General features: G+C 39.4%; 4 protein-coding genes across 5 annotated transcripts in view; 2 read left to right on the top strand and 2 right to left on the bottom strand.

Annotated features, from left to right (window-relative positions):
* Nucleotides 1-9286, bottom strand: part of alg9 (ALG9 alpha-1,2-mannosyltransferase) — an 11752-nt gene extending 2466 nt beyond the window's left edge. Inside the window, exons 1-15 of the mRNA XM_014003090.1 lie at nt 8835-9286; nt 8450-8606; nt 7949-8152; nt 7674-7832; nt 6435-7598; nt 6262-6273; nt 5112-5312; nt 3662-3797; nt 3404-3538; nt 3186-3256; nt 1415-1503; nt 838-973; nt 670-757; nt 434-539; nt 215-337 (exon numbers count right to left, since the gene is read on the bottom strand). Coding sequence (XP_013858544.1) covers nt 215-337; nt 434-539; nt 670-757; nt 838-973; nt 1415-1503; nt 3186-3256; nt 3404-3538; nt 3662-3797; nt 5112-5312; nt 6262-6273; nt 6435-7598; nt 7674-7832; nt 7949-8152; nt 8450-8606; nt 8835-9006 — 2953 coding nt within the window. The 5' untranslated portion in view covers nt 9007-9286. The remainder of the gene's footprint in view (nt 1-214; nt 338-433; nt 540-669; nt 758-837; nt 974-1414; nt 1504-3185; nt 3257-3403; nt 3539-3661; nt 3798-5111; nt 5313-6261; nt 6274-6434; nt 7599-7673; nt 7833-7948; nt 8153-8449; nt 8607-8834) is intronic.
* Nucleotides 9287-9526: 240 nt separating this feature from the next.
* On the top strand, nt 9527-13696 carry si:dkey-71l1.1 (mitochondrial import receptor subunit TOM40B). Its single transcript, XM_014003165.1, has 10 exons — nt 9527-9652; nt 10048-10244; nt 10513-10580; nt 10682-10774; nt 10886-10987; nt 11079-11184; nt 12046-12168; nt 12255-12331; nt 12410-12512; nt 12598-13696. The coding sequence occupies exons 2-10, from the start codon at nt 10061-10063 to the stop codon at nt 12735-12737; spliced, it is 996 nt and encodes a 331-aa protein (XP_013858619.1). The 5' UTR covers nt 9527-9652; nt 10048-10060; the 3' UTR covers nt 12738-13696.
* Nucleotides 13697-14429: 733 nt separating this feature from the next.
* bicdl2 (BICD family like cargo adaptor 2) lies at nt 14430-22223 on the bottom strand. 2 transcript variants are annotated; one of them, XM_014003163.1, is made up of 11 exons: nt 22146-22222; nt 21346-21519; nt 20447-20844; nt 17763-17978; nt 17506-17622; nt 16727-16873; nt 16370-16516; nt 16091-16165; nt 15781-15863; nt 15564-15678; nt 14430-15058 (listed from the first exon to the last, which is right to left on the bottom strand). In XM_014003163.1, the coding sequence occupies exons 3-11, from the start codon at nt 20690-20692 to the stop codon at nt 14891-14893; spliced, it is 1314 nt and encodes a 437-aa protein (XP_013858617.1). In that variant the 5' UTR covers nt 20693-20844; nt 21346-21519; nt 22146-22222; the 3' UTR covers nt 14430-14890. The 2 variants fall into 2 exon arrangements, with proteins under 2 accessions (XP_013858617.1, XP_013858618.1); XM_014003164.1 differs by lacking the exon at nt 16370-16516 and having other exon boundaries at nt 22146-22223.
* The window catches only part of mia (MIA SH3 domain containing), a 4611-nt gene continuing 2068 nt past the window's right edge, over nt 21559-24101 (top strand). Inside the window, exons 1-2 of the mRNA XM_014003167.1 lie at nt 21559-22033; nt 22171-22304. Of these exons, the coding sequence (XP_013858621.1) occupies nt 21916-22033; nt 22171-22304 (252 nt within the window). The 5' untranslated portion in view covers nt 21559-21915. The remainder of the gene's footprint in view (nt 22034-22170; nt 22305-24101) is intronic.

Here is a 24101-nt window from a genome sequence, read left to right as displayed (position 1 = left end):
AAATTAAATAAAACCCTGCTTTAGATTATTATTTTTTGGGGGGGTATGTTTGTGACGTATTATTTTAACACTTAAAATAAGTTCAGATCAGCTCGTGATAGTTTGCTGCATCTGTGCTGATAAATGCTAACAGTGAGCAAAGACACGATGGACCTACGGCACGACGCTACAGTTCATGCACAAAAAAACAGAACAAAACACAGCCAGTCCTCACCGTTAAACCTGTGTAACAGTGTCTCCATGAGAGCAGTGAGGGGCAGGGAGAAGAGCGCCAGCACAAACACCAGGTTGAAGTTCAGGACTCCGTTAACAAAATAAAAGTGCCACGGCTCCGTACCTGAGAGGTCACACAAAAAGCGTGGAAACAAAACTAATTTTAAAGGACTTAATGTGCAAATGTAATAAAAATAAACAGCAATGTTTTATAACTTACCATACAAATCAGGTCCATGTGGTGTAAAGACGTTGTAGAGGAGAATATTGAGTGGAGTGATCACTGGTTTTCCATAAAAGAACGAGTCTACTGCCACCAGGGGGACCTGAGAGAAACAAACAGGAAACATGAATAATAGACTCAGCTATTTATAATATTATATAAATATTTACTAAAAGATTATCTATATAATCAGTATCATCTGTTTAAGAACGTCTTCATGCACTGATTCTCACCAGCAGCAGCAGAAGAGAGGCRGCTGACCAGATCATGAAACTCTTCCACTCCTTCTTTATCACCAGCAGGTCGAACGCAATCGGAATCCTGAGGAGACGTTTAAAAAAAAAAGAAACAGTGTTTGAAGTAATACCTTTCCACAAGTCTGCCTGAAATTATAGTCATACCCAGTAAGGACAGAAAACGGCCACCCGACGATTGCACCTGCAGCTACGCCCATAACGGCTAACGGTGTTGAGTCCTGAAACCATCCCGTCATGGCAACCAGTGTTGTGTACATACAGAAAGATGAAGGCAGAAAAGCTGGAAAATCAAACAAACAGAGGAATAATCATTTTATTCTTACTAATGATTTCAATAAACATGAAGACATGCTAAATTAAAAAGCAGTAAGCATTAAAAGATAGAGATAAACAAACACTCTAGAGGATGCAGCCCCTAAATTGAGACACAGCTAAAGCTAATCGCTAACCAGTAAGACAACTGTCAGTCTGTGTCGACTCGTTGTGTCCTTAGAGCTGAATACTGGTGGGACTGACACTAACCTGTTGATGTTAGCTTGTTAGTTAGCTGTTAGCAGACTTGGTAAAACTTAATTTATCAGATGCTAATTGGTCCGCTAACTGTTTACAAAGTTAACGAAAAAGCTAATCTGGTAAGCAAAAAAAAAGTTGTTCTGCTATTAGCTAATTAGCAGAACCAAGCCCACCACTGCACTGCAAACTATTAATGAACCTGCCCAACCTGCAGATGAGCAGAACATTCCCGTGCTCAAGACGAGGAACGCCAGCATCAGACGGCCCACGTGCAAACCAAACTTCTTACAAACTGCCCTGCATCACAAACAGACGAACAAAACACTTTACTTCCATTTATCAGACATTATATGTGATATAAAACATTAAAATTGCAGACTGATATATTTGCCATGACACCATTTTATTGAGCTTATGTATTTATTTCTAGCCTGGCTGCATTAATCTTTAACTAAGATCTAGTTTTGATGAGAGGAAAGTAGAACGACAGCATCAAACACCCAATTTTCTCAGGGGTGTTAGGATTTTGAGTGTAGTGGACAAAACAAATGTAAAAATGATTTAAAAAATGATTGTTTTTACAGTTTGAGCTCAGCAGTCAGTCGTCTGATGATATCGTCTGATATCTGTACTTTTTACTCCTTACAGTTTTTAAAAAGGTAAAAAGTAGAAAGTCGTTTCCTCTTTCATTTCGATTTGTTATTGTTTAAAAATATACGATCCTGAAAAATTGTGTCTCCTGGATAGAGTGAATTTAATTGTGGTTGAATGAAAAGTATAAATACATACCATTCTGACACTGTATTTTGTTTGCACATAATCCATCAAAGCTGCACCCTTTGAGAAAATAATAATTTTTGAAGAGGTCACCTGCCAATAAATGTATTGTGGAAAATCTAACTGTTCATTTTTACTCAGTACTTTTACTTTTATTACTTAAGTATATTTTTATGTCAGAAATTTACTTTTGATACTTAAGTACAAAATAAATCAGGTACTTTAAGACTTTTACTCAAGTAATATTCTTAAGAATTAAGAATAGATTACTAGAGTAAATTAAGAGATAGAATTAGTTACTTTTTAACTTTTACCTAAGTTTATGATAAGATACTTGTACTTTTACTCAAGTATCACTTTCAGGTACTTTATACAACACTGATAACTCCAGATTGCTTGTATGGGAGGCAATTAGCAGGATGTATATATTAGGGCTGTGTATTGGCAAGAATTTGGCAATGCGATACATATCATGACAGAGGGGTCACGATACGATATATCCTGATATATTGCGATTTTTTTGTCCAAAAATTCTATTAAATAAAAACCTCTTACAGGGAAAAAAAATGAAAAACCAAAATTCATTGTCTCAGAAAATTCTAATATTACATAGACATACTTTTGATACATTTAGCTGTGTTCTGCTTTGTGTGTATTTTATTTTGTTTCATATTTCTTATTTCATCCATGTTTTCAATTATTAGACTAAATTTGACAATAAATAGTTTGAAAATATATATTTTTTGCAGCTTTTAGTTTTTAATATTAATTTGCAATATGGTCACCCAACACTTAACAATAACTCTACCTCAAGAGGTAGAGTAGCCAAATGGCTGGCTCACAACTGCCAACTAGTGGTCAGAGGCTGAACTACAACATAAAAATGAACGGCTGGCAGGAAAGTTGACATTTTAAACCTTAATAAAAAAAATCGATACAGGGCTTTAGAATATCAATAAAGTATCGGGAAATGAAATATCACGATATTTCAGTGTATCGATATTTTCTTACGCCCCTAGTAAATATTGACTCCTCAGACCTCATAACCTTTTTTTTTGCCAGTATCTTTTATTTTACTATCCTCGTTGGTATATCTAAGGTATAACTTGATAACACCAGCTCTGACCCAGAAAGTCCTACAATTAGGCCAAAAAGAAAGAAAGAACTCGAACACTAATAGGTATTTAGGAAAACAAACTCACTTGTAGAAATAGAGTTCACAGACACAGCAACAGAACGCCAAGACGCATCGTACAAAGTAGAACACCAACACCTGAAACACAGTCCAAACATCTTATAATCACTGCACTTGATCATTAAAATTAACAGCAACAATTGTCAAAAGATTTAAAAGTTATTACACAGCAGGGTGCTGCTTTGAGCACAAGACAGAAAAACAAATCAAACTCCTGACTCCCACCTTGTTCGTCTGCAGAACATGGGCATGGAGACAAGCAGGCAGAGCGTGTAACCATAAATAAGCGTAGGATCTGATGGCGTACAATGGAGAATACTCCCACGTTTGCATTCCTGTGCCATACAAAAGAAAGTGCATCTGTGGAGGGGGGGTGAAAAAAGTACATTTGACTCGGGTATCCTGACACACACGGAGGAGAACTGGGCTTTTTATTAGTGTCATCAATAACAGAGTGTTGGCTTTTACAGCGCTGGTACTCACAGGCTCCCAGTAGTTAAACGTCTCGTCGCAGTCTGAGATGTTGCTGAGCAAAGCTGCACAGAATCGCGCAGAGAGAAGGCATTTAAATGCTGTTGAACCCTCTGGAGCCCACACCTGCCCTCCACGACTTATTGACCTATTAAAACAAGATGTTAGTGCTAAATAAAGATGTAGCAGGTCATTAAGGTCAACATGAAAAAACAAAAGTAATAATAATAATAATTCACGTGCAACAAATCTAGTCGTCACCTGTGTCGTACAGCTGCAACATATAATGCTAAGAATTACTTCATGCCTAAGTGACTATAGTATGTATTTCATTTATATTTAAAATAAAATACAATTAATTCAAATTTGTACAATTAACAGCCTCTGCATGGAAATAATGCAATAATTATTGTGTGGCCATGCGTTATCTCTTGACTTAGTCACCAATTATTATGTTTTAATCCAACGTCACCAAACAGGATCCGTACAAATCTGACTTCTTGCAAGCAAAAAATGCTAAAATTTTATTGTATAACAGTAAAATTGTAAATCATAAAATACTGCATGTATTTTTCAAGTACTTTAAAAGATACATGTTGCAATGTCAGAAAGCCCAACCAAAAGAATAAAAATATATCACAAAGCAAGGAGCAAAATCAGCACAGAACCTTATGATATGGATGTTTAAAACTAAGTTTAACAGATGTGAAAATGGAGTGTATTTAACCCATTTTCTGGAAAATATGGCCTATATTTGTTGTTAACTTCACTGCCATGGCCAGTATACTTGCAGGTGAGTCGAGTGACTTGAGCTTCTGTGATTTTGAACTCAGCAGGTGGTTTGTTTACACTGAGTGCATTCCCACATTTCATATTTGTGTCTGGACCTCTGCTGGAGTGAACCCATTTGATATGGGTCAGAATAAAAAAATATATATATGAACATCGATCAGTTTAATAGCTGTCCTGTTTGTTGCACGCCTGTCATGAGATTAGACAGATTACGCAGCTCAGCGGATCATCGTCACCTTTCTTTTTTATTAAGACACGTCACCTCTCAAAACTGTCAACATTTCTTTTAAGCGGCATCGTTTTCAAGCCGCAGTGACAAATGCTGACATAAAATGCGTCTTTGTGTCGATTCAATGCAACTGTTGACCCAGAAAGATGTCAGGTTTGATAAATCTGTAATTGACTGATAAACAGACGAAATGAATGAAGCTGATACATGCTGCAGCAATGCTGGGACTAGTTTACCGAGGCGGAAGGACACATGAGGCGCACGTACAGCTGACATTTATGTGAGCATTCAGACCTTTGTTATGTCCAGTGGTCGCTACAAGTCATTTTGTCACAACTTGATATGATAATGCTAGTTAGCGAGTTAGCTGCCAGCCAGTCCAGAGATGGAGATCACGGCACAGCGGAGTCCTAACATGTGTTCCTCTGGCTCATTACTCACTCTTGTCGAGTATCTGTGGTTTTACTGTCCTCACTGACTTTCTCCTCTTTAGCTGGACGGGCTTCGGCGGGGGTGTTCACGTTGTTCGCATCTTGTCTGCTGCCTCGCCTGGTTCGCTGCCGAAGCGCCTTGGCCGCCATGTTTACTAAATATTGCTGCCGGGAGCCGAGTCGCGCTTCGTTCGTTCGGTCATTTTCGGCTCTGTCCGGTTATTGACAGTTCCCCATCATTGACTTATAAGGAAAATAAAAATAGAGCTCATAAAATTGCACATTTTGGATTTTAGTTCCCTATTGAGAAAAAAATTATTAATTTTTTTATAAGAAATATATAAAAGCATTAATCCGAAATTATAAAGACAGTTTAAGGTTTGTTTATTGATATAGTTTGATTAAAAATGAAAATGAAGGGATTGGTAAATGTGACAAATTTCAAGTAAACACTTGTGGAACAAGGCATGTTTGTGTGGGATAATGTGGAGCATGCCATAATGCACAAATGTAATTTTAAATATATAAAATATGCCTAATATAAAAGTGTAATAATCACACTTATTAGACTATGCGCATTACCATTTAGGGATTTTACATATAAGAACTTAATTTATTTTCATTTTTTCATCTGCACTATTTATTGGTTCAAAGTACTTTTTCAATACAACACAGGCACACACTTATAGGTTATTTTCCCTATTTATTTTAAACATATTTAAAATAATACACAGACAAATGTTTGACATTTTTTCTCAAGATATTTGGAGCATGTAAATTCCTAAATTGTCCTAATGCAGACTACATGGCTTATCAATAAATCCAAACTAATGTACAATTGTTGAGAACCAATGACTTATCTTTGGCTTTTACTCAGCAGATCAGCTTTAAATTCAATGTAAACTATACATAAAATTTGCTATCAGAAATGAATAACTGATATAAGCTCAAGATAAGCTTTTCCAGTACACTCAATGTTAGTAAACTCACCATCCTTACAGATTTATCCTGTATTTCACACCAGCTTGTGTTGTATAACTCTGGGCAGAGACTCTGGGTATTAAAAACTCTTTGTTCTCTTTTTTTTTGTTTCAAGTCTCGCTTTTTGTCAGTGTCATTTTACCAATGAAATGTGTGACTCATTACACAATGTGACTGACAATTTTTTTTCACTAAATAACAATTTTATTGTACAATAAAACAGTCATACAGAGTAACTGTTACATAATACAAGTCATGTATAAATACTGTAAACAATAACTGAACCAGTTTTAAATATTGTCTTTCAGCTACAAACACAGATTTTCAGGGTTTAGGCGTTTCTGAGGGGCGCTACCTGATGGTGGCCTGCAGCCGAGAGGAGAGTAAAAGCTCCAGCTGTTTGTGGAGTTTCAGCGCTTGTGTGTGTGACATGGCGTGTGTGTGCGAGCGGTAGGTGAGTCTGTAGCAGAAGCTGGTCTGGCTCAGGTCCGGGTGCGAGAACGTGTCGATGAGTTTAACCTGCTCCACGGTGCCGAGGCTGGCCTCCCGGACCGCGGCGTGGAACAGCTTCTCCTCCCACGTCGGGCCCGTCCAGAAGCTGACGTCGAAGCTGAGGGGCTCGGGGAAGAGCGACAAGGGGCGGATGGGTGTCCCGGGTAGCGGGAGGCGGGAAAACTGTTTTGTGAAACGCGAGTCGTGGGACCAGAGCAACCGCCAGTCGGGGAGCGAAAACAACAGAACGGCGAGCAGGTCCAGGTTTAGAGACACGGTGATGGTGTCGGCTGCGCTGCTTGAAAACACTTTACCCACCAAACCCATCGGCTGTGCCATTAGATGCAGGCCTCCCTTCTCTTTCACTACGGCGACGCCGTATGGAGAGAGCAGTTTTTCAAGCTTATGTCCCAGCAATTTCATTGTGTCACTTCCTGAAGGAAAAACACCTCTGAGGAGAAGTTCATGAAAGGCAGGCAGAGCCCACAAGCTGATGGGAGCACTCCTGAAAACCACTCCACTAATGCCACAGAACAAGCTGCCAGTACCATTACAACCCTCATGGGCCCCATCCTTCTCATTTACCCCATGAGGCCGTTTATTGTTAGTTATCTCTTCCTTTTTAGTTAGAAACTCCTCCAACTGAGGGAGCAGCGATGGACGCAGTAAGTAAAGACCACTTTCTACTTCAGGATTCACATCAGGAGAGAACGCAGGTCGTAAACTCTCAGCTCCTTTACTCCTTAATCTGGTCTCTTTACCTGAAGCATCCCTTGTGTCCGCGCTTTTTGAGCATCCTGGATCTTGTTCTTCAGAGTGAGAGGTGAGGTCTCTCTGAAGCAGGTGGATCCAGTAGCACTGTGAGTTATCAACGCCGTGGCAGCACAGTTGGAGCGTTTTGGCTGCAATGAGGTAGGGAACGGACTCTGTCCTCATGGAGACTGAATAGTCATCCGCCAGTCCCGTGAGAAGGAAATCTTGTACCAACTTAACGGGATGGACAGAATCTGAGCAGAGGAACCTCCTGATGAGAGAGAGGAGAGGGTAAACAAGCGCTGAGAGCAGCGTTTTCACTTAAAGAGTTCTTGTGTTACAGCACCTGAACACATGATCGCTGAGCTCGGCTGGTATGTAGTACTGGACCTTCTCCCCTTCTATAACCTCCTCCATGTGAAGTATGGAAACAGAAGTGTAGGGGGCGCTGCGAGCAAACACATGGAGCAAAGCTTTCTCCACGTGAAAGCCCTTATCCTGGCTCCTGCGCAACAGAAATACCATCACTAAATCTGCACACAATCAAAATCCAAAACATGCAGAGGAACACAAAAGGGGGGCATCGACTCGTACAGGGCAACACTCACCTCCACTCCTTACCTGTATCCGGTGCACTTGTAGCTTTGATAGTTCTCGCTTTCAAAAGGACGGACGGCGCTGAGGATTAGATGAGCTTCAGCTGCCATGGCGACCACCTGCCAGCTGTTGTGCCACTCACGCCTCGGCTGGTCCGCCGGTGTTCCTCCCTGTCCATTACAAAGGGAGACGTGGACCTCTCCGTCTTCAGCCAGGACCTTTACGCAACTGAAAACAACAACAAAAACTGATGACGAGGAAACCGCTGTTACATAAGGCTTAATAACAACTTTGCTTTTTTTTATGCTTGGTTCTTAAGATAATCCACCTTTCATTAAAAAGGCTTCTTCTATTCTAGCTGGAGATGAGGACGGTTCAGTGACTGTAGCAACTGTCAAGGTGTAATTGCTGCCTCTAGTTCCAATCATGCTAAGGAAAACTGAAGTCATGTTTTAAATTATAAGCAAAAAACATATCAAAACAAGGAAGCTATCAGMAACAAGCGATGGCTGCCTGCAGTTATACCTGAGGAAGAAGTTTCTGAGGAGCTCTCTGTTCTTTTTCACCCCGCTCTTCCTCCCGCAGTGGGGGAAGTTAAAAACCACCCGGTCAAACACTCGACCCTGCAATGAAGACACCTCCTCCAGCTTTGTGCAGTCCACCTCAAACAGCACAGCTCCTCCTGAAAAATACAATAGAATAGGAACAACCTTTATTGTCCTGCGTGGAAAAATCCAGGTGTAATGTCAGCAGCAGATGCATACATCCACAGAAACAGTGTTGTTATATGACATTATCAACTGCAGCAGTGATAACAGAATTAGATAGTAAACATAAACAAGAAAAATAAATTGGAAATAAAAAAAAATGAGTTGCTACCACTACCAGCACCTAGTAGAGATGTTATCACCTGAGTCCTTGATGGTCTGGATGTTGGAGGCTGCTCCTTCGTGCCGCAGTGCCTCCTCCTGACGTTGCGGACAAGTGGCCGTGATGCTGCTCCCTGATTCCAACTTACACACCGAGGAGGAAAACGAGAAGTTCCCCTCTCCCACCAGCAATATGGACCGTGAAGGACACATGTCCGAGTTAAACAAAAATAASAGAAAGCGTAAAAATCCAAATTATCTGGGGGAAAAGTTACCCCTCGGAAGCTTTTATGCAATGATTAAGTCACTCCGTCCGTTCTCTTAACAGCCCGAAAGGTTCACAGTYGTAGCATATTTTACTTAAAACATGCAGAGTTTTGTTTTAAAAAGTAATTAACTAAAGTAATAAATTATTTAAGATAATGCTTTAATTTATTGTAGCGAAACAGACGACCTTCTTCCCTTCTCTCCCAGCTCTGCGCGTTGTGAGTCACCTGTGGATCACAGCGCCGGTGTCACAGACACAACTGTCCGACCTGAAACAAAACTAAAAGGGAACGTTACGCAATTCCCCCTCCGAACTGTCACGTCCTCTAAACAGCAAAGTAATACATTTTAAATTAATTTCAGGCAATGCAAAAACGCATTTATTAGTCTCATAATATAAAGTGAAAAATATACATAAAGATAATTTAGTCCAAAATTATTTTTACGTTTTTAGAGGGACACATTTACAGGAGGAACAGTTTGCAGCATCACTCAGCATCACTTCGCTTTCTGAGAAGCTCATTTAATTTCAACAAAACACCTCTGACAGCAATTCTCATGCGTGGTTCGCAGTTTCGCTCTGGATTTTAAGGTATAGTGACTTAATAACAAAACTATATATTTATAAAGTGTGTCTTATTTTTATGCTAAGGTCATACTAGCTAACGGAACCTCTTTGCACCTGTACAAAACTGCACTTATTTTCCCATCCTTAACAATAACATAGTTATTGTTTTGAATTATATGATTTTTAAATAATTTTACCTAAAAAAAACAAATAAAAGGTTCTGGAATGAAGATCAGACATGATATACCTGGATTTAAATCTGGATAAGATTTTAAAATAATAATCTTTCTTTAAATTGTATTTTAAATCTGCACATTTTCTCATCATGTAGATTCTCAGGGTCTGGCTCTGTTACAGTGCAAGTACAGGCTGCAGGAAAGCTAATAAACATGTGATAAATCTGCTGTGTGTGTCTGCAGGAAGGAAGCATTGATGGGCAGTGTTCTGGCTTTGTCTTCCGGTCCGAGCCATCACAAGTGGCCTTTCTCAACAGAACCCCCTCCGTCCAGGTGGAACGCTCACCCTGCTCACTGGGACCGTCCGCCTCGCTGGGAGAGAAGAGATGGACGTCTACCAAACCCCGGCAGCTTTCACTCTCTCCACAGGAGCTGCAAAGGTACGTCTGGTTGAAAAAGAGCAAGAAAAGTTGTGGCGTAAACACTGTGGTTAGAGACTAAAAAGAAAAAAAAAAATCCACAAATTCCACTCAGTTTGGTGATGCAGCCAGCATCTTTTTTGCTTTAGCTACTACTACATCACAAAGGACCATAGTAGCTTCAAAACTGACTTGTCTCGTGAGGAAATTATGACCTGTTTTTATTGTAAAAACAAAATTACACGTGACATTAATGATTGTGATCTGTTTTCGTCCCTTCACCATTCAGATGTGTTTCCTCATCAGATTGAAGGTGTCAAGATGATTGTCAATAAAACTTTGAGCAGCTTTTTCAAGGTGGGTCATCCATTCAGATTATTTTCTATGTATTCACAGGTCGATGTTCCTTTTCAAACATTTTATTTGTCTTTGATTTTAATAAACAAGTCTCCTTTCAGGTTAGTCACACTCTCCACCTTAGTGCTGTCAGTCCTTCGTGTTACCGGTTTCATGTGGAGCATCTGCAGTCTGATGACTACAGCAAGGACAAGGTGAAGCACTAACAATTTAGCACCAGCTTATTTATCAGATATTTGTTTTCAGTTAATGTGGACGAATTTAAAAACAAAACATGCCAGTGTTTTTGTTTCGTAACATTTCAGGATGCCCCAGCTTTGATCGGTGAGATGGACTCTTCAGGTAGTCTAAACGCTCACGCTCTGCTGCATCTCTCTGAGCACGTTCGAGCCAGAACTGTGTTCCAGGTGAGGTCTCACTGTCTTCTTTTCCTTTTCAATCGGATGAAACGAATACAGCTTTAAGATCAACAATTCTCTGTCTGGATGGCGTTTTCAGACCCAGCAGTCTCAGTTTGTAACGTGGCAGTTTGAAACAGAGTACAGAGGCAGCGACTTCACTGCTGCTGTGACTGTGGCTAACCCCGACATCCTGAAAGAGTCAGGTAAGTCTCTCCTAGGGTCATTAGCAATGATTGAGCAGCGTTAGCATGTTGGGATGATTGAAAAATGTTATAAATTTGGCTGCACAATTTAACCTACAGGTGATATTGTGTTATATATAAACGTAGCACATAAAGTAAGGAGATTAATTCTTTGCTGTAACCATGCTTCTTGGCAATAAGGCTTATAGCAGCACCTGGAGGTACCAGAAGTTCAAAACAAGTGTCAATAACAACAGCAAAKCAAGCTGTTTCGCAGAGATTTGGCAATTTTTTCATGTGCATAACCCACACACTCAGCTCTACTGCTCATCCCACAAAGGCATGTTCCTTACAAATGTGGCACCATTTAAAAGGGAAACTAYCAAGCTTTCAAACAGTATAGGATTTATTGTATTTTACCAGGACATTTTGTATCAGTACCACTAAAAATGCTGGTATCAGGCCCAATACTGGCATTAATGGCACCACTAATTTCAGTGCATCAAATGTCACCAGTATTGTTATTCAAATCCACAATTATCTTTAAATGTGCATTTTTTTCCTGAAATTGCATTGAAAGTCTGTACTGTATTTATCTAGAAAAAGTTTTTGTTTTCAACCAGAAAACGTCTATCATAAGCTTTTAATAAATAAAAAAGTTGACACGGAAGGTCTAGATGTCTGAACAGTACATTGAAAATTTACACCCTWATTATAACATTGTAATAAAAAATATCAGAATATGTTGAGCGTACTTGATTTATGTCCRACACCTAATATAAATGAGTTAATTCATATCAAATATGGCTCTTTACCAGTGATCAAATGAGGTATTTAATGGCGATGTGTTTGTTGTGTCTTTGTATGATTTTTCTCCTGCAGTCATTCTCGTGGCTCACTTCCTGCAGAGTGTGTCCTCAGGACTGGTTTTAGGCGGGGAACTGGTCTATCATCGGGGACGAGCAGAGGAAGGAGGAATTCTTACTTTGGCTGGACAATATTCAAGTGAGACGTTTTGTTTTTCTTCCTGAATCTGTTTAGATCTTTATGGAAGTCAGCAGCAGAAGTGATCCTCTTGTGTCCCCCTGCAGGACCCAACTGGGTTGTGACACTGAATGCCGGCAAAGGAGGAGCCCACGCCAGCTACTATCACAGAGCGAACAAACAGGTGTGGTCATTACAGCTGTTTGGGGTCATTTCATAGTTAATGTGCAGAATATGGATGCTGGTTTATGATGTTGGTCAGATCCAGGTTGGAGTGGAGTTTGAAGCCAGCACCAGAACACAGGAGACCACCACCTCTTTTGGGTACCAAATGGAACTCCCAGAGGCCAACATGGTGTTTCGAGGTGATTTTATTTTTCTTTCAACTTTTATTCCATATCTTGGTGAAAAATTTCTAAAAACAAACATTTTTGTTTGGTTTGTTTCCAGGGATGATCAACAGTCGGTGCATAATAGGAGGAGTGCTGGAGAAGCGTCTAACGCCGCTGCCAGCCACCCTGATCATGGGTGCCTTCGTGAATCACAGAGGCGACAAGCTGCAGGTTGGCCTCGGCGTCAACGTGGGTTAACCCTCCACCTCCCACCCCAAACCGGTCCTACGATTAAATGTCAGCACCAGATCAATGGTCCGGACATCCATCCAGAGCAGACAGAAAACTTACAGACCTTTCAGGGTTTCTCYTCCGTACCAAAACACTTCTCGTTTGTTGAACTCGATGCATCTCACCTTGCAGCCCAAGGCGATGTTTTTGTGAAGGAGGAGTTATTGCACTGAAGACYGGGATGTGTGTTTCTGTTCCCCTGAAACCAGACGGCATCCTCTGGACAATGAAAAGATCAAAGGCTAAATGTACTGTAAACCTAGAATAACATTTTATACTGTAGGCCATTAATAAGGAAATATATGTAGATTGTAATAATTAATATAAGTTTATTTCAAGTTTTAACTCACTGACTAGATTTTACCTTGTTCTATAACAACTGTCAACAGGCAGTCATAAATTATTATTATTTTCTTAATTTTTCAGAGTTTTTGGCTGAAAATCAACCTGCAAAGATGGATTGTGTTGTTTCTTTGGCACTTTTCTTTTTGATTCTATAAGCTTATGGTCCAACTCTTGGAATTAATATAATGAAGTAAGCTAAACTCTACGGTTAGTTAACATAATTGATGTGAAGCCAATCTTATGGAAATGAATAAGCTACAGTCTGTGTGAGCTTTAGGTTCAGATCATCATAAATGATCAGTTTGGCTCTGAGGGATCAGTGTGTGTGAGTCGTTGTGCGTTTGATTGCTGCCGTGTTGTGTTTTTGCTGGTGAAAGTCGCTGCTCTGATTGTGAGCAGGCTATAACCAGAGAGTGCTGACCTGAATGCAACTTTACTTTATCAGARATTTCCAACCTCATTAAACTTGTAAAACTTTACAAAAGTTTTAATTATACATCATTTAGTTTAAAGCATGGATTAAAGTGCAAGAGAAACTGTCTTTTTTGGGGACTTTATTTATTAAAAATGTTTATTTCTGAGATCCTTCTTGTTCTTTTGACTTCACTTAAAAACAAACCAGTGGAGATTTTCCTCTCTTCTCTAAATATTACTGCTTTAATGGAACCCAGATTTTCCTATTTGTTTTTCATATCTATAGCTGCTTTATGCTATTTAAAGAACATAATCTATGTTTATTTCCTGCWCTGTACTTTATGTTGTAGAGTAACTGCGCAAGTTCTACAGTAAAAAAAGTAAAAATACATTTTTAAATAGGAAGGAAAAAAATAAATAAATAAAAATGTGCTTTACTTTGTTTCTATTTGATCCAGCGCCTTTCTTAAAGTCTGGATACTTAGAAGTTTGTTTTTCTGGAAGGTTACCTCCTTTAAACACCTCATTTTAGAGTAATAAAGTTTTACTCTGCCTGGACTGAAGAGCTAAAGCTAAAAAAAGTGGATGGCTGCCACGTTGGAGCAACTCCAATCTCAAAACTTAATGTGAACAATAATCTGCACACATTAAAATTATCACGAACTATGCATCACAAAGTTATTTACCTAGAAGTCTGGTTATTTGCATAAACAGCAGCAGGAGCAGCTAGCTGTAGCACTTCCTGTCCATCTCGATAATCATACCGCTTGTAATAAAATGCAGTAAATAGTGAAATGATGAAACTGGCTGTTTTAGGATGACAGCTATCCACTTCAATGTCTTATTAACTAGATGCTCGTTTGTCAGTTAGATCAGAATTAAATTTGTCTTCAAAGTGAGTTTGTTTAAAGAGATGTTTAAGATTTTAACTGCTCAAAACATTTTTAACAAAATCACTTGCTTCAACTGGTTTCCARAAAAACAAACTCTGCTGGGAAGGCCTTCAGCAGAGTAAACATAAAAAAAATAACTGATATCATATCTGAGGTAACACCATTTTCAACTTTTGCACAAATCCCTGCATTTCTTTTAAAACATGACTTGTTTTCAGCTGTATATCAAATGTACAACTCACATTTATCATTAAAGCTGTAAAAACAGGTGATTATAATATAAAAAAACATATATTTAATATTTCAGTGAGTATACAGTCTAAAATGAATATTCTGTACATATATACACATACAAATATCTTCAAATATAAAATTTGTAAACATTTTACTTGCTGATGGCGATATCAGATCAAAGTGTTCATTCTCTGGTGAGGAAAAGAAAGACTAATACTGTCCGTTTAGAGTTCTCTATTTGTCTTTGAAAAAGGAGAAGAAATTTTTCCCCCTTTCTCCTTTCAGTTTCAAAGACTTGCTCCTGTGGAGTCCGACTGCAAGTTCCTTCTCTTCCTGGTCATCTTTCTTCTTCTTCTCCTCTCTTTGTTGCACCTGCTGACAGATCACCAAGCGCATGTCCTCCTGCCACAACACAAATGAATGAAATGAGACGTMTGTGAAGGAGTTACAGACGGTAAAAAGCTGCTCTAGTTTTATTTGCTTTACTCCTCGTGACATGTCCCTGTGTTATGATCAATTAACTGAGTCTTCTCTTTGCAGCGGATTGGCCAGTAAGAATTTAAAAGGTGCAGACTCCGCCTACTCGCCTATTTGGTTTTGTCTAAATGGGTGTTTAAAAAAAATATTGTGCAAACACGTCATTGTCTGGACTCTATATGTTGTGCATCTTGTGAGTTCAACACTTCTCGTGATATCTTTATGCTCCTCAAACGCACAGAGACGAATGCTCTTTGGTTTTTCACAGAGACGAAGGAAAACTGGCAGAGGGTTGGAGTGCAGCTCAGGGAGAAAGGTTTCGCTCGACAGAACACAAGATACCCCCCCGTGTGATGGGATGACGTCATCATGTTTGTGATGACGTYTAACCATTTGTTCCATCTGTCCGGTGAAATCTGTCGACGCTCACCTGCCAAGCATCCAGCTCCTGAGACAGCGCCACCTTGTGCTTGATGGTGTTGAGGAGCTGCTGAGTCAGCGATTCTTTTTCCTGACGGACCGAGGCCAGCTCACGCTCCAAAGAGCTGGATTTTTGGGGGTAAAAGTGGTAAAGCACATTGAGCAGGTGACGTTCAAATCCTAAAATATTGGGTTTCAGTGAAACTTGAGTGTTTTTTTTTCTTTACCTGTAGCTTGGTTTTCCTGGGCTGCTTCTGAAGGGTTTGACTTCCTCCCTCAAAGACTCCAGTTCTTCCCGCTGAGACTGAAGCTGCAGAATTGAGAAAAGAGATGTTCAGAAGTTCATCAGTTTTTCTACATTTACCAAAGTTACAGGAAAAACTCTCTTTCTCTTGATTATGTTGAATAAAATGATTGATTTTATCTGTACTTGTAAAAGACTTGAACTTTCATAGTGATCTGTTGGCTTTGATCAAATGAAAGACGATTCCTCTTTGTGAAATATTTGTGTGGGTGGTAACAGAGAGCTCAACAAACCTCCTCCTTTAATGTCTGCATTTCTTCATCCTTGGCCTGCAGCACGGTGGAGTGAGCCAGGAGAGCCTCTGTAGCCTAACAGGAGGTTGTTTTTTAACACAACAACACAAAAGGTCACAGCAGTGAAAATACGATAAAGACTGATGCAAATTTTAGAAAAAGGATGACGTCAGCTGTAGACACTGGTTAGTGGATATAACCAAAGGAGGAACATCAGTACAGAGTTAGTGCACACTTTCTAAGCTAGAGTTGGGTGTGTGTGTGCGCCTCTGCGAGTACCTGTGTTTGCTGAATTTCACTCAGCAAAGACAGAGGATGTGTGTGTGGGCTGTCCAGGACGCTCTCCTCTCCCAGGTTCAGAGCTTTTTGTTGTAAAGAACGATTTAAGGTGCGCAACTCAAATACAGCCCCCTGCTCCTGCTCTATCTACACACACACACACACACACACACACACACACACACACACACACACACACACACACACACACTGTGAGTGACAGGGAAGAGCACCAAGCTTTGAAGCTGTGAAGTTAGTCATAACTGTTAATGATGATTAATCTTAGTCACGATGCAGTTTTTTTTTTTTGTTTGTTTCCTGGAGTTTAAGTGGTTTGGTGGATTCTCTGATCCTCACCTCGGCTTCTTTCTCGCTCAGCTTCACCTGCAGCTCCGACAGCCGGACCCTCAGTCCAGCTCTCTCAGACCGCAGTCTTTGGCAGTCCTCTTCTGAGGCTTTGAGTTGTGTTTCTATATGGGAGAGACGCCCCACCAGAACTCGATTCTAGATGAGAGGAATGGAAAGACAATCGTTTGCATGCAAAAATATCACTATCCAGAAATGTAAAAAATAAATAAATAAGAAGCCGAAGCTAACACTGACAGCTAATCGCTAACAACTAAGATGCTGTTTCTCAGTCTGCGTCACATCTTCATCTCCTTGATATAGACAGATGGGACTGACACAAACCTGTTTATTTAGCTTGTTAGCAGATGTAAATTTGGCAAAATCTAATTTAGTGGAAGTGACTTGGTTAGTGAAAACACTAACCCACTAAACAAAAAATTTGTTCCACTATTAGAACCATGCCCACCACTAAAAATACTTGAAATTTGTAACTTGTCAAATTTCTGTAAGTTTAGTGAAACTTTAGCTCAAGTTGTTTGAAGTTAAACACAAATTTCCAGAACTTCATTTTACATCAGATCAGGAGTTAAATAATATCTCCACTCTTAAAGTCCCTTAAACAGTTTTACGTTGGCCTTGGGTGAAAAATAAAATAAAATAAATCATGTTTAATTACAGAAGTAAACAACACATCTTTGAAATTTTAGACCATTTTAACCTCATTATTCAGCCACGTTTCCAACTGTGCTGCACCAATCCAAACAGTTATTACTAAAAAGTGAGATTACCTCTGCTTGCATATTTTCTAGCTGTGTGAAGCTGACTTTTCGGTTAAAAGAGGAATCCTCCATCTCTTCTCTGAGGGAACGCAGTTCCGTCCTCAAGGTGTGCTCCAGCGTCACGGCCTGTGATGTGTGAGACATGTTTGGCTGTGAGACCTGTTTGTCTGCATTGTGATGATGACACATATTTGTCTGTTTGAACCATAGAGATCTTATTATTATTATTATTATTATTAATATTCAGCTCTGTGGTCTGAACTGACCTCAGCCAGCTGCTCCACCAGCCGCTGGTTGTGATTAGCTAACTGGGCCATCTGCTCGCTCTCATCCTTCCGCCGGTCTCGTCCCTCGTTGCGGTATTTCTCCAGCTCGGCTTTCAGAGCAGCTAAATCCGTCATCAGTTCGGCCTCCTTCTGGCCAGACTCCAGCTCGTTCATCTCCAGCTTCCTCTGGAGATTCAGTTTCACCTGCTGTAAATCCTGAGACAACAAACTTCACGTTTACTGTCTTAAAGACGGAGGAACGAGTGTGAAAAGTTGTGAAAATTACAGAAAATGTGCAACCATTACAATGAAAAGAGCCATTCCCACTCATTTTCTACTAAATCACATTTGCCCAGAGTCGTAAAACATTGAAACTTGAAATAAAAACAACACAACTCACGTTACTGTACATAATTCTTTCAAAAGTTTGTGATTTTATAAAATTGAAATTWTCCACTGAACTATTGACATAGACCGAAAATAAATAATATAATAAAACAGTGTCACTATGTTAATTGCTATATTTAATCGTGATGATGATACATTTCCTCTCATGTAACATAAACCCTCATTTAGTTAAAATTTTATTTGAAATTCTTATGAGGTGAGCTGTTACTTAACTTTTYGTGTCCAAATGACCTGCCATACAATTCTATTGTTTTCACATTGTGATTATAATTTAAATATTATTCCCTTTTCAGTTAATTTTAGTGAAAACTCCAGAGAGGCACTGCAGAGGGACCAAAGGGCCAGATGTGGGCCCCAGAGCCGCAGCTTGCAGATCCCTCTTTTAGCAAATGTACAGAGAACAGGCCCCTAAAACTCTAGAACACATGTCAAAATCAACCCCCACACCCAAAAAAAATATTTTACTTAACATGAAAATTGTTTCTTATATCAATGGCAAACTTTAAATTTCTGATTAAACACAACAAAATAAATTTAAAAGGTGAAAGATAGTAACAATTGTCCTGCCCCTGAGCTGTTGGCTTTAAGTAAATGAGCTGTCTGAAAATAAGCTGCTTTAAAGTCAGCATCAACCATAAACTAAATCTGCCATTACGCTCATGAGGCCCTCGGTGAAAATGAGCTTGACACCATTGCTCTAGAATCAATTATTCACTCTTTTCAGTAAAACACAGATGTTATCATTACAATAAATAGAACAGAAATATAATTAATCCACAGCACTTTCAGGTTTTATTAAATGTTTTTATTCTAATCTTATCAGCAGGTCAAAACGATCATGTTTTTCAACCTGATTCAAGGTTTAATGTTTTACACCGACTTTCCAGTTGTCCCCCTCCTACAGTGCTGCTATTGCCAGTATCACTCCACCCCCTGTTAACAATAGGTGTTAATTAGGTGTCAACGATAGCCATGTGATGTGAGTATCAGTCTCATGGAGGCAGGGCTTAAAAGCCTGAATTTTGTCTGAAACTCTCAGACTGAAGAAGTCTCTTGGAGGAGAGACGAAACGTTTCWTTAGAGAAGAACCCGTCCAGAAGACCTATACAATTTATTTCTTTTTGATTTTTTACCTGGATTACTGAGATGCATGAGGATATACTGYCATATTTACAACATGTAGACTTATTATTGTGTGCATTTTAGTCTCACTGTTCTTTCTACGTATCTGATTAGTTTTAAGCAACAAATTAGTAGTTTTAGGAAAAAAAGAGGGTTTTAAAATGTTACCTTTTTTTTAATTTTTCCAGAATGACACCATCGTTATAAGGATAAAATAAAATAATAAGTGCTGTCCATAGTCCGACTTTTAATACAAGCCAGGGAAAATGCAGTCACACTAACATGTTTAAAGTTTTAAAGTTTAAAAATGATTATGTGAGGATGGTGTTTGTTCATATGACTGTGAATTTTTAAGATGTACATATACAGTATATACAGTATGTTAACAGAGAAGATATGCTAAGACTTGGAAGGCACAAACAGATAAATTACCAACAAAACACATATGTAGCACTATTCTGAAAACTAAATTCTATTTACAAACCTCTCTGATATTAAGTACCATCCCAGTACAACTCATAAAACAACAAATGTAACCTAACAACTTTAATTACATTTTCACATGAATTATGAATCATTAACACTGATGAGCGCTCTCATTAGCCAGCATGGACAAAAACTCAGCCAACAGTTTAACTTTAGTGATTGTAAAAGCTTTGGAATACTTCCCCACTTCCATGTCCCGATGGGAAACTTTACATTCATGTTTGTGCTGTAGCCTCAGCTGTGCCCCTTGGTTATTCAGTCTAATTATATTTGTCAGTCCTCCTCTCCATAATGACTGAGGGAAGAAATTATTACAATTTTCTCCTCTTTGTGTTTGATTTTACACCTGATCACAACTGTGACGTCTCCTTTTTGCTTTATCTGGATTTAAGATCTCATTCTGAGCGTTTTTGGAGTTTAAACAATGGTTTATTTATGTACGCAATGTTCCTGTTACACTGCAGGCATCATTAAACAAAATCAGAGCATAGGTCTTTATTTATCATTGTTGGTGGATTGAGATCGTGTAACTCATAATTTTGTTTCATCTGAGTATAAAAAAAGAACTGAAACACTAACTTTTGTTTATTAAGGAAAGTCCACGACACACTCTTGCTGTGTTTAATCAGTCTGGTGGATATTTTTTCTGACTAGAGTTTTCTCCTCACCTCAACCTCCTTCTCCCTCTGCTCCAGAGCAGCTGCCAGCTCTTCATTCTTCTCCAGCAGCGCCTGCCCCAGCTCCGCAGCGAGGATCAGGTCAGCATCTATAGCTCCTCCGCTGTCGACGCTACCAGAGGGAGACGAAGATGACGCGAGCCCAAAGGAGAGGGCTATTGAAGAGGAAGAGGAGAGGGGGAAGAAGGAATCCTCCAGACTGGGTGAGGGTAAGCTGTTTTTCCTGGTGGTGAACATCGCTGGCACTTGGAATCAGTTAGAAAGGCGTCACCCCCGGCAGGTTCAGATCTTCGATATGACTATAATCACTGATGCTCTGGCCTCGATCGGCTCATGTTTCCAACAAAAATCCTCACAAAGTTCGTGTTTCCTGAAGCACTCAGACAAATCTGTAAAGAAGAATACACAGTAAATGCTACACGTGAGGCTGTTAAACCCTTTCCCCCACTCACAGGTAATATAATCTAAAATGACCTAAAAGGAGTTCTTTTGTCCAACAGGTGCTCCGGTTTCTCTGACTGGAATACCAGCTCCACTGTTCTGCTACCCTCCCTGAATTCCACGGGAACTGAGCCGAACTTTCATTCCAGAATGTTTTTATGAGTTTAGAAAGTTTTAGTAACCAGATCATAAAGAAACACTCACAACTTGCCAATAAGTTTAAAAAAATACAGCTAAAATAACCTTAGGATAAAAGAAGACAATATAAAAACTAAACCACTCAGGTTCAAGGGTAATTTCTTTGACATAATGGTTTCAAACATAACCTGTTATCATAAAACCCATCACTCTTCTCTAACAAAACAATTTAAAATACTTTAATTTTAGTCCTAAACTATCGTTTTCTAATAGATGAGAACAATATTTTGACAAAATGGAGTATTTCTTACCTGCCGGACGGTTCAGACTCAGATCAACAGGTATTCAAGGCTTCCTGTTTGGTGAATTGTGTGTGTGTGTGGGTCTGGGAGTATTTGCGCAACAGAGGCTCAGCTGGTTTCCGTGGCAGTGGGAACACACAGCGTGTAAATACAACCAGCCGGCCACACCTCCTCCTCCTCCTCCTGAGTTTAAAAAAAGGTAAAGAGGAGATTACACACAGAGGGAGGAAGTGACAGTGTCAGGACGATGGAAACAAAAAGACACACAGCTCAGACATCTAGTGGCTGAATAAGAAAGGCCAAACACAGTTCAGCTGTGAGGAGTTCACTGATAAAAGGTTTGGTACCTTGCTTTGGTTGTGAGATGGAAAGGGTTGAGGACACAAACAGGAGTCTGTGTACACTGACCTTCCCCCTCACCCTCCTCCTGTTTACCTAATTGGAAGCTTTCAAAGGAGCCTTGTATTCAGTTATGAAGAAAAAAAAGTGTGTGCGAGGGGGGTTGGGAAAGGGAGAAACTGTCCCTGCACCTCCATCTAAAAGTCTGAGCAGGACTTTGAGGTGTTTTTGTGTGCTGAAATGGCTTCTAGGCTCTGGTTCACTCTCTCTGCGTGCCTGCTGCTGGCGACCTGTGAGGCCGGGAGGCAGATGCCGAAACTCTCCGACAAGAAACTCTGCGCTGACTCTGAGTGCAGCTGTAAGTAACGACAGCTTGTTTTTACTGCCAGTTCCTGGATACGTGACGTGAAGCTGGAGGGACATATTCTGAGCTTTAAAAACTGCACACAAACACTGAAAGCAACACTCACATGGCAGTTTTATACTTCTGCACAGATCCTATCCTGATAGCTCGAGCACTGCAGGACTTCTACCCTGGAGACTGCAGGTTCATTCCCATCCGACAGGGGCAGCTCGTATACGTTTATGCAATGCTAAAAGACAGAGGGAACCTGTTCTGGGCTGGCTCTGTAAGTAAATAACATATTCATGGGACAACAAATATGGCTTTTATATAAACGTTAATCTAAAAATACACTTTAAAGCAGGGTTCTGTGGAAAAGTTATGATTTATTGAAGGTGGCTATTTAAACTGAGTCAGTTAAGAGAAATGACATTTATCTTTGACCAACCAATGAGCTAATGGCTAGTCTCATCTCAAATATTTTTAGCTGTTCATATAAAAGTTTCACTTTAACCTGTATTTCCAGTAGAAATATTTGCTACAGCTAGCCACTATTTAATGTAAATGTTTATATAAAAAAAATCTAAGGTTGGAGTTTGCAATCAGTGGCAGTCAATCCACAAGGGCGGAACACCAAAAAAATATTCATACACCCCACAAAGTAGTTCCTCCTTTTAAACAATTTGAATTGTTTAGCTTGTTGTGCATTGTTTTGTTCTGTGTGTTTTTGAAAAAAGGTTAAAAATGTTAAATAGTCATTTTTGTTTGCAATTTTTAAAAACTTTTTTGCCGTTATAGGGCGGTACAGGCCGACGCCCTGTGTTTGCCAGTGAATTTATCAAATTAATATATACTTCTCCCTGTTGCACATAATTAAAACTGACAGCTCCTCCAATGAAGTATTAGGGCGTAAAATAGTTTGCCCTACGGACACGTTCTGCTGGTTTTAGCACAACATTAGAACAAAGCAAATCAGATCAATCAGCAAATCCCGCTGTGTCCAAGAGGAGAGATATTCTGTATAAAATGTATTTGGAGCAGACTGAGGCAACTCAAACAGAACATGGAAAACTGACAAAGGGGAAAAAACAAAACAAAACAGGACATCAATATGGTATGAACTTTTTAAACCAAATCTTTGGAATCTGAATGTGTTAAAGTGGTAAGTAAGCAATTAAAGCTGCGTACGTTTAACCGTGTGTCTGTGAGTGTCAGGCCAAATGTTTTTTTTTACTATTCTATATATTTTTTTCATGTTATTAATCCAGAGAATGAATATCTGCCCCACTAATATTTATGCTCAGGAGCCGCCACTGGTGGCAACCCTGTAGTTAGAATTAATTTCTCCAAACTGAGGTCATCCAAAGAGCTATGTACAACAGGTAAGATATTCACTGTTCACAATCTTCCACAGAACCCCACTTCTAAATATCTGAACCCTTTAAAGACATCCTGCAAATCAAGCTTTTGTATAAAGACATAGAGTTTCATAAATGAAGCAAGCAGCACAACTGAGCATTTCCAKCTTAAACATGCACCAGTGACAGTTACCGTAATACTTATAAACTCAAATAATCAGCGTTATTTAATAATACTTTTTGCAGTGAAAACATGATCGGTTTCGAACTGTCAAGCAAAAGGCGTAACAGAAGTGTGTATTATCCGGTCTGTGCATGTGAGCCATGTTGGACTAGAACAAATACTAGCCTCAGAGCTCACCCTTCACATTTCTTTATGGTTTCTCTGCTCGCAGTAAAATTACAGAGAAAACCCCACTTTTAGATGTGACCTTTCTTTCAAGAAAAAATGAGTTTAGCCTTAGCCTGGAGCTTAGCCTGGTGCTGTTTTTTTACTCTTTGACAACAAGAAGAAAGAAAAGAGTAATTCAAATGGAATTTACTTAGAGGGTTTGCTGCTTGTAAACACTAAGAGGGTTAAACTGAACTGATGTGCAAATAAATAATCTCCTACATACAAAATAAGTCAAATTTGTATGTTTAAATTTATTATTCATACTTCTGAATACACGTTTTAATGAATGAAAATGTATGTATGTATATATGTATGTATGTATGTACAGTGG

Source organism: Austrofundulus limnaeus, unplaced genomic scaffold, assembly GCF_001266775.1.
Source record: "Austrofundulus limnaeus strain Quisiro unplaced genomic scaffold, Austrofundulus_limnaeus-1.0 Scaffold17, whole genome shotgun sequence".
Lineage (NCBI taxonomy): Eukaryota > Metazoa > Chordata > Actinopteri > Cyprinodontiformes > Rivulidae > Austrofundulus > Austrofundulus limnaeus.
The sequence above is the reverse complement of the archived record's forward strand: the minus strand, read 5'-3'. Positions and strand labels throughout refer to the sequence as shown.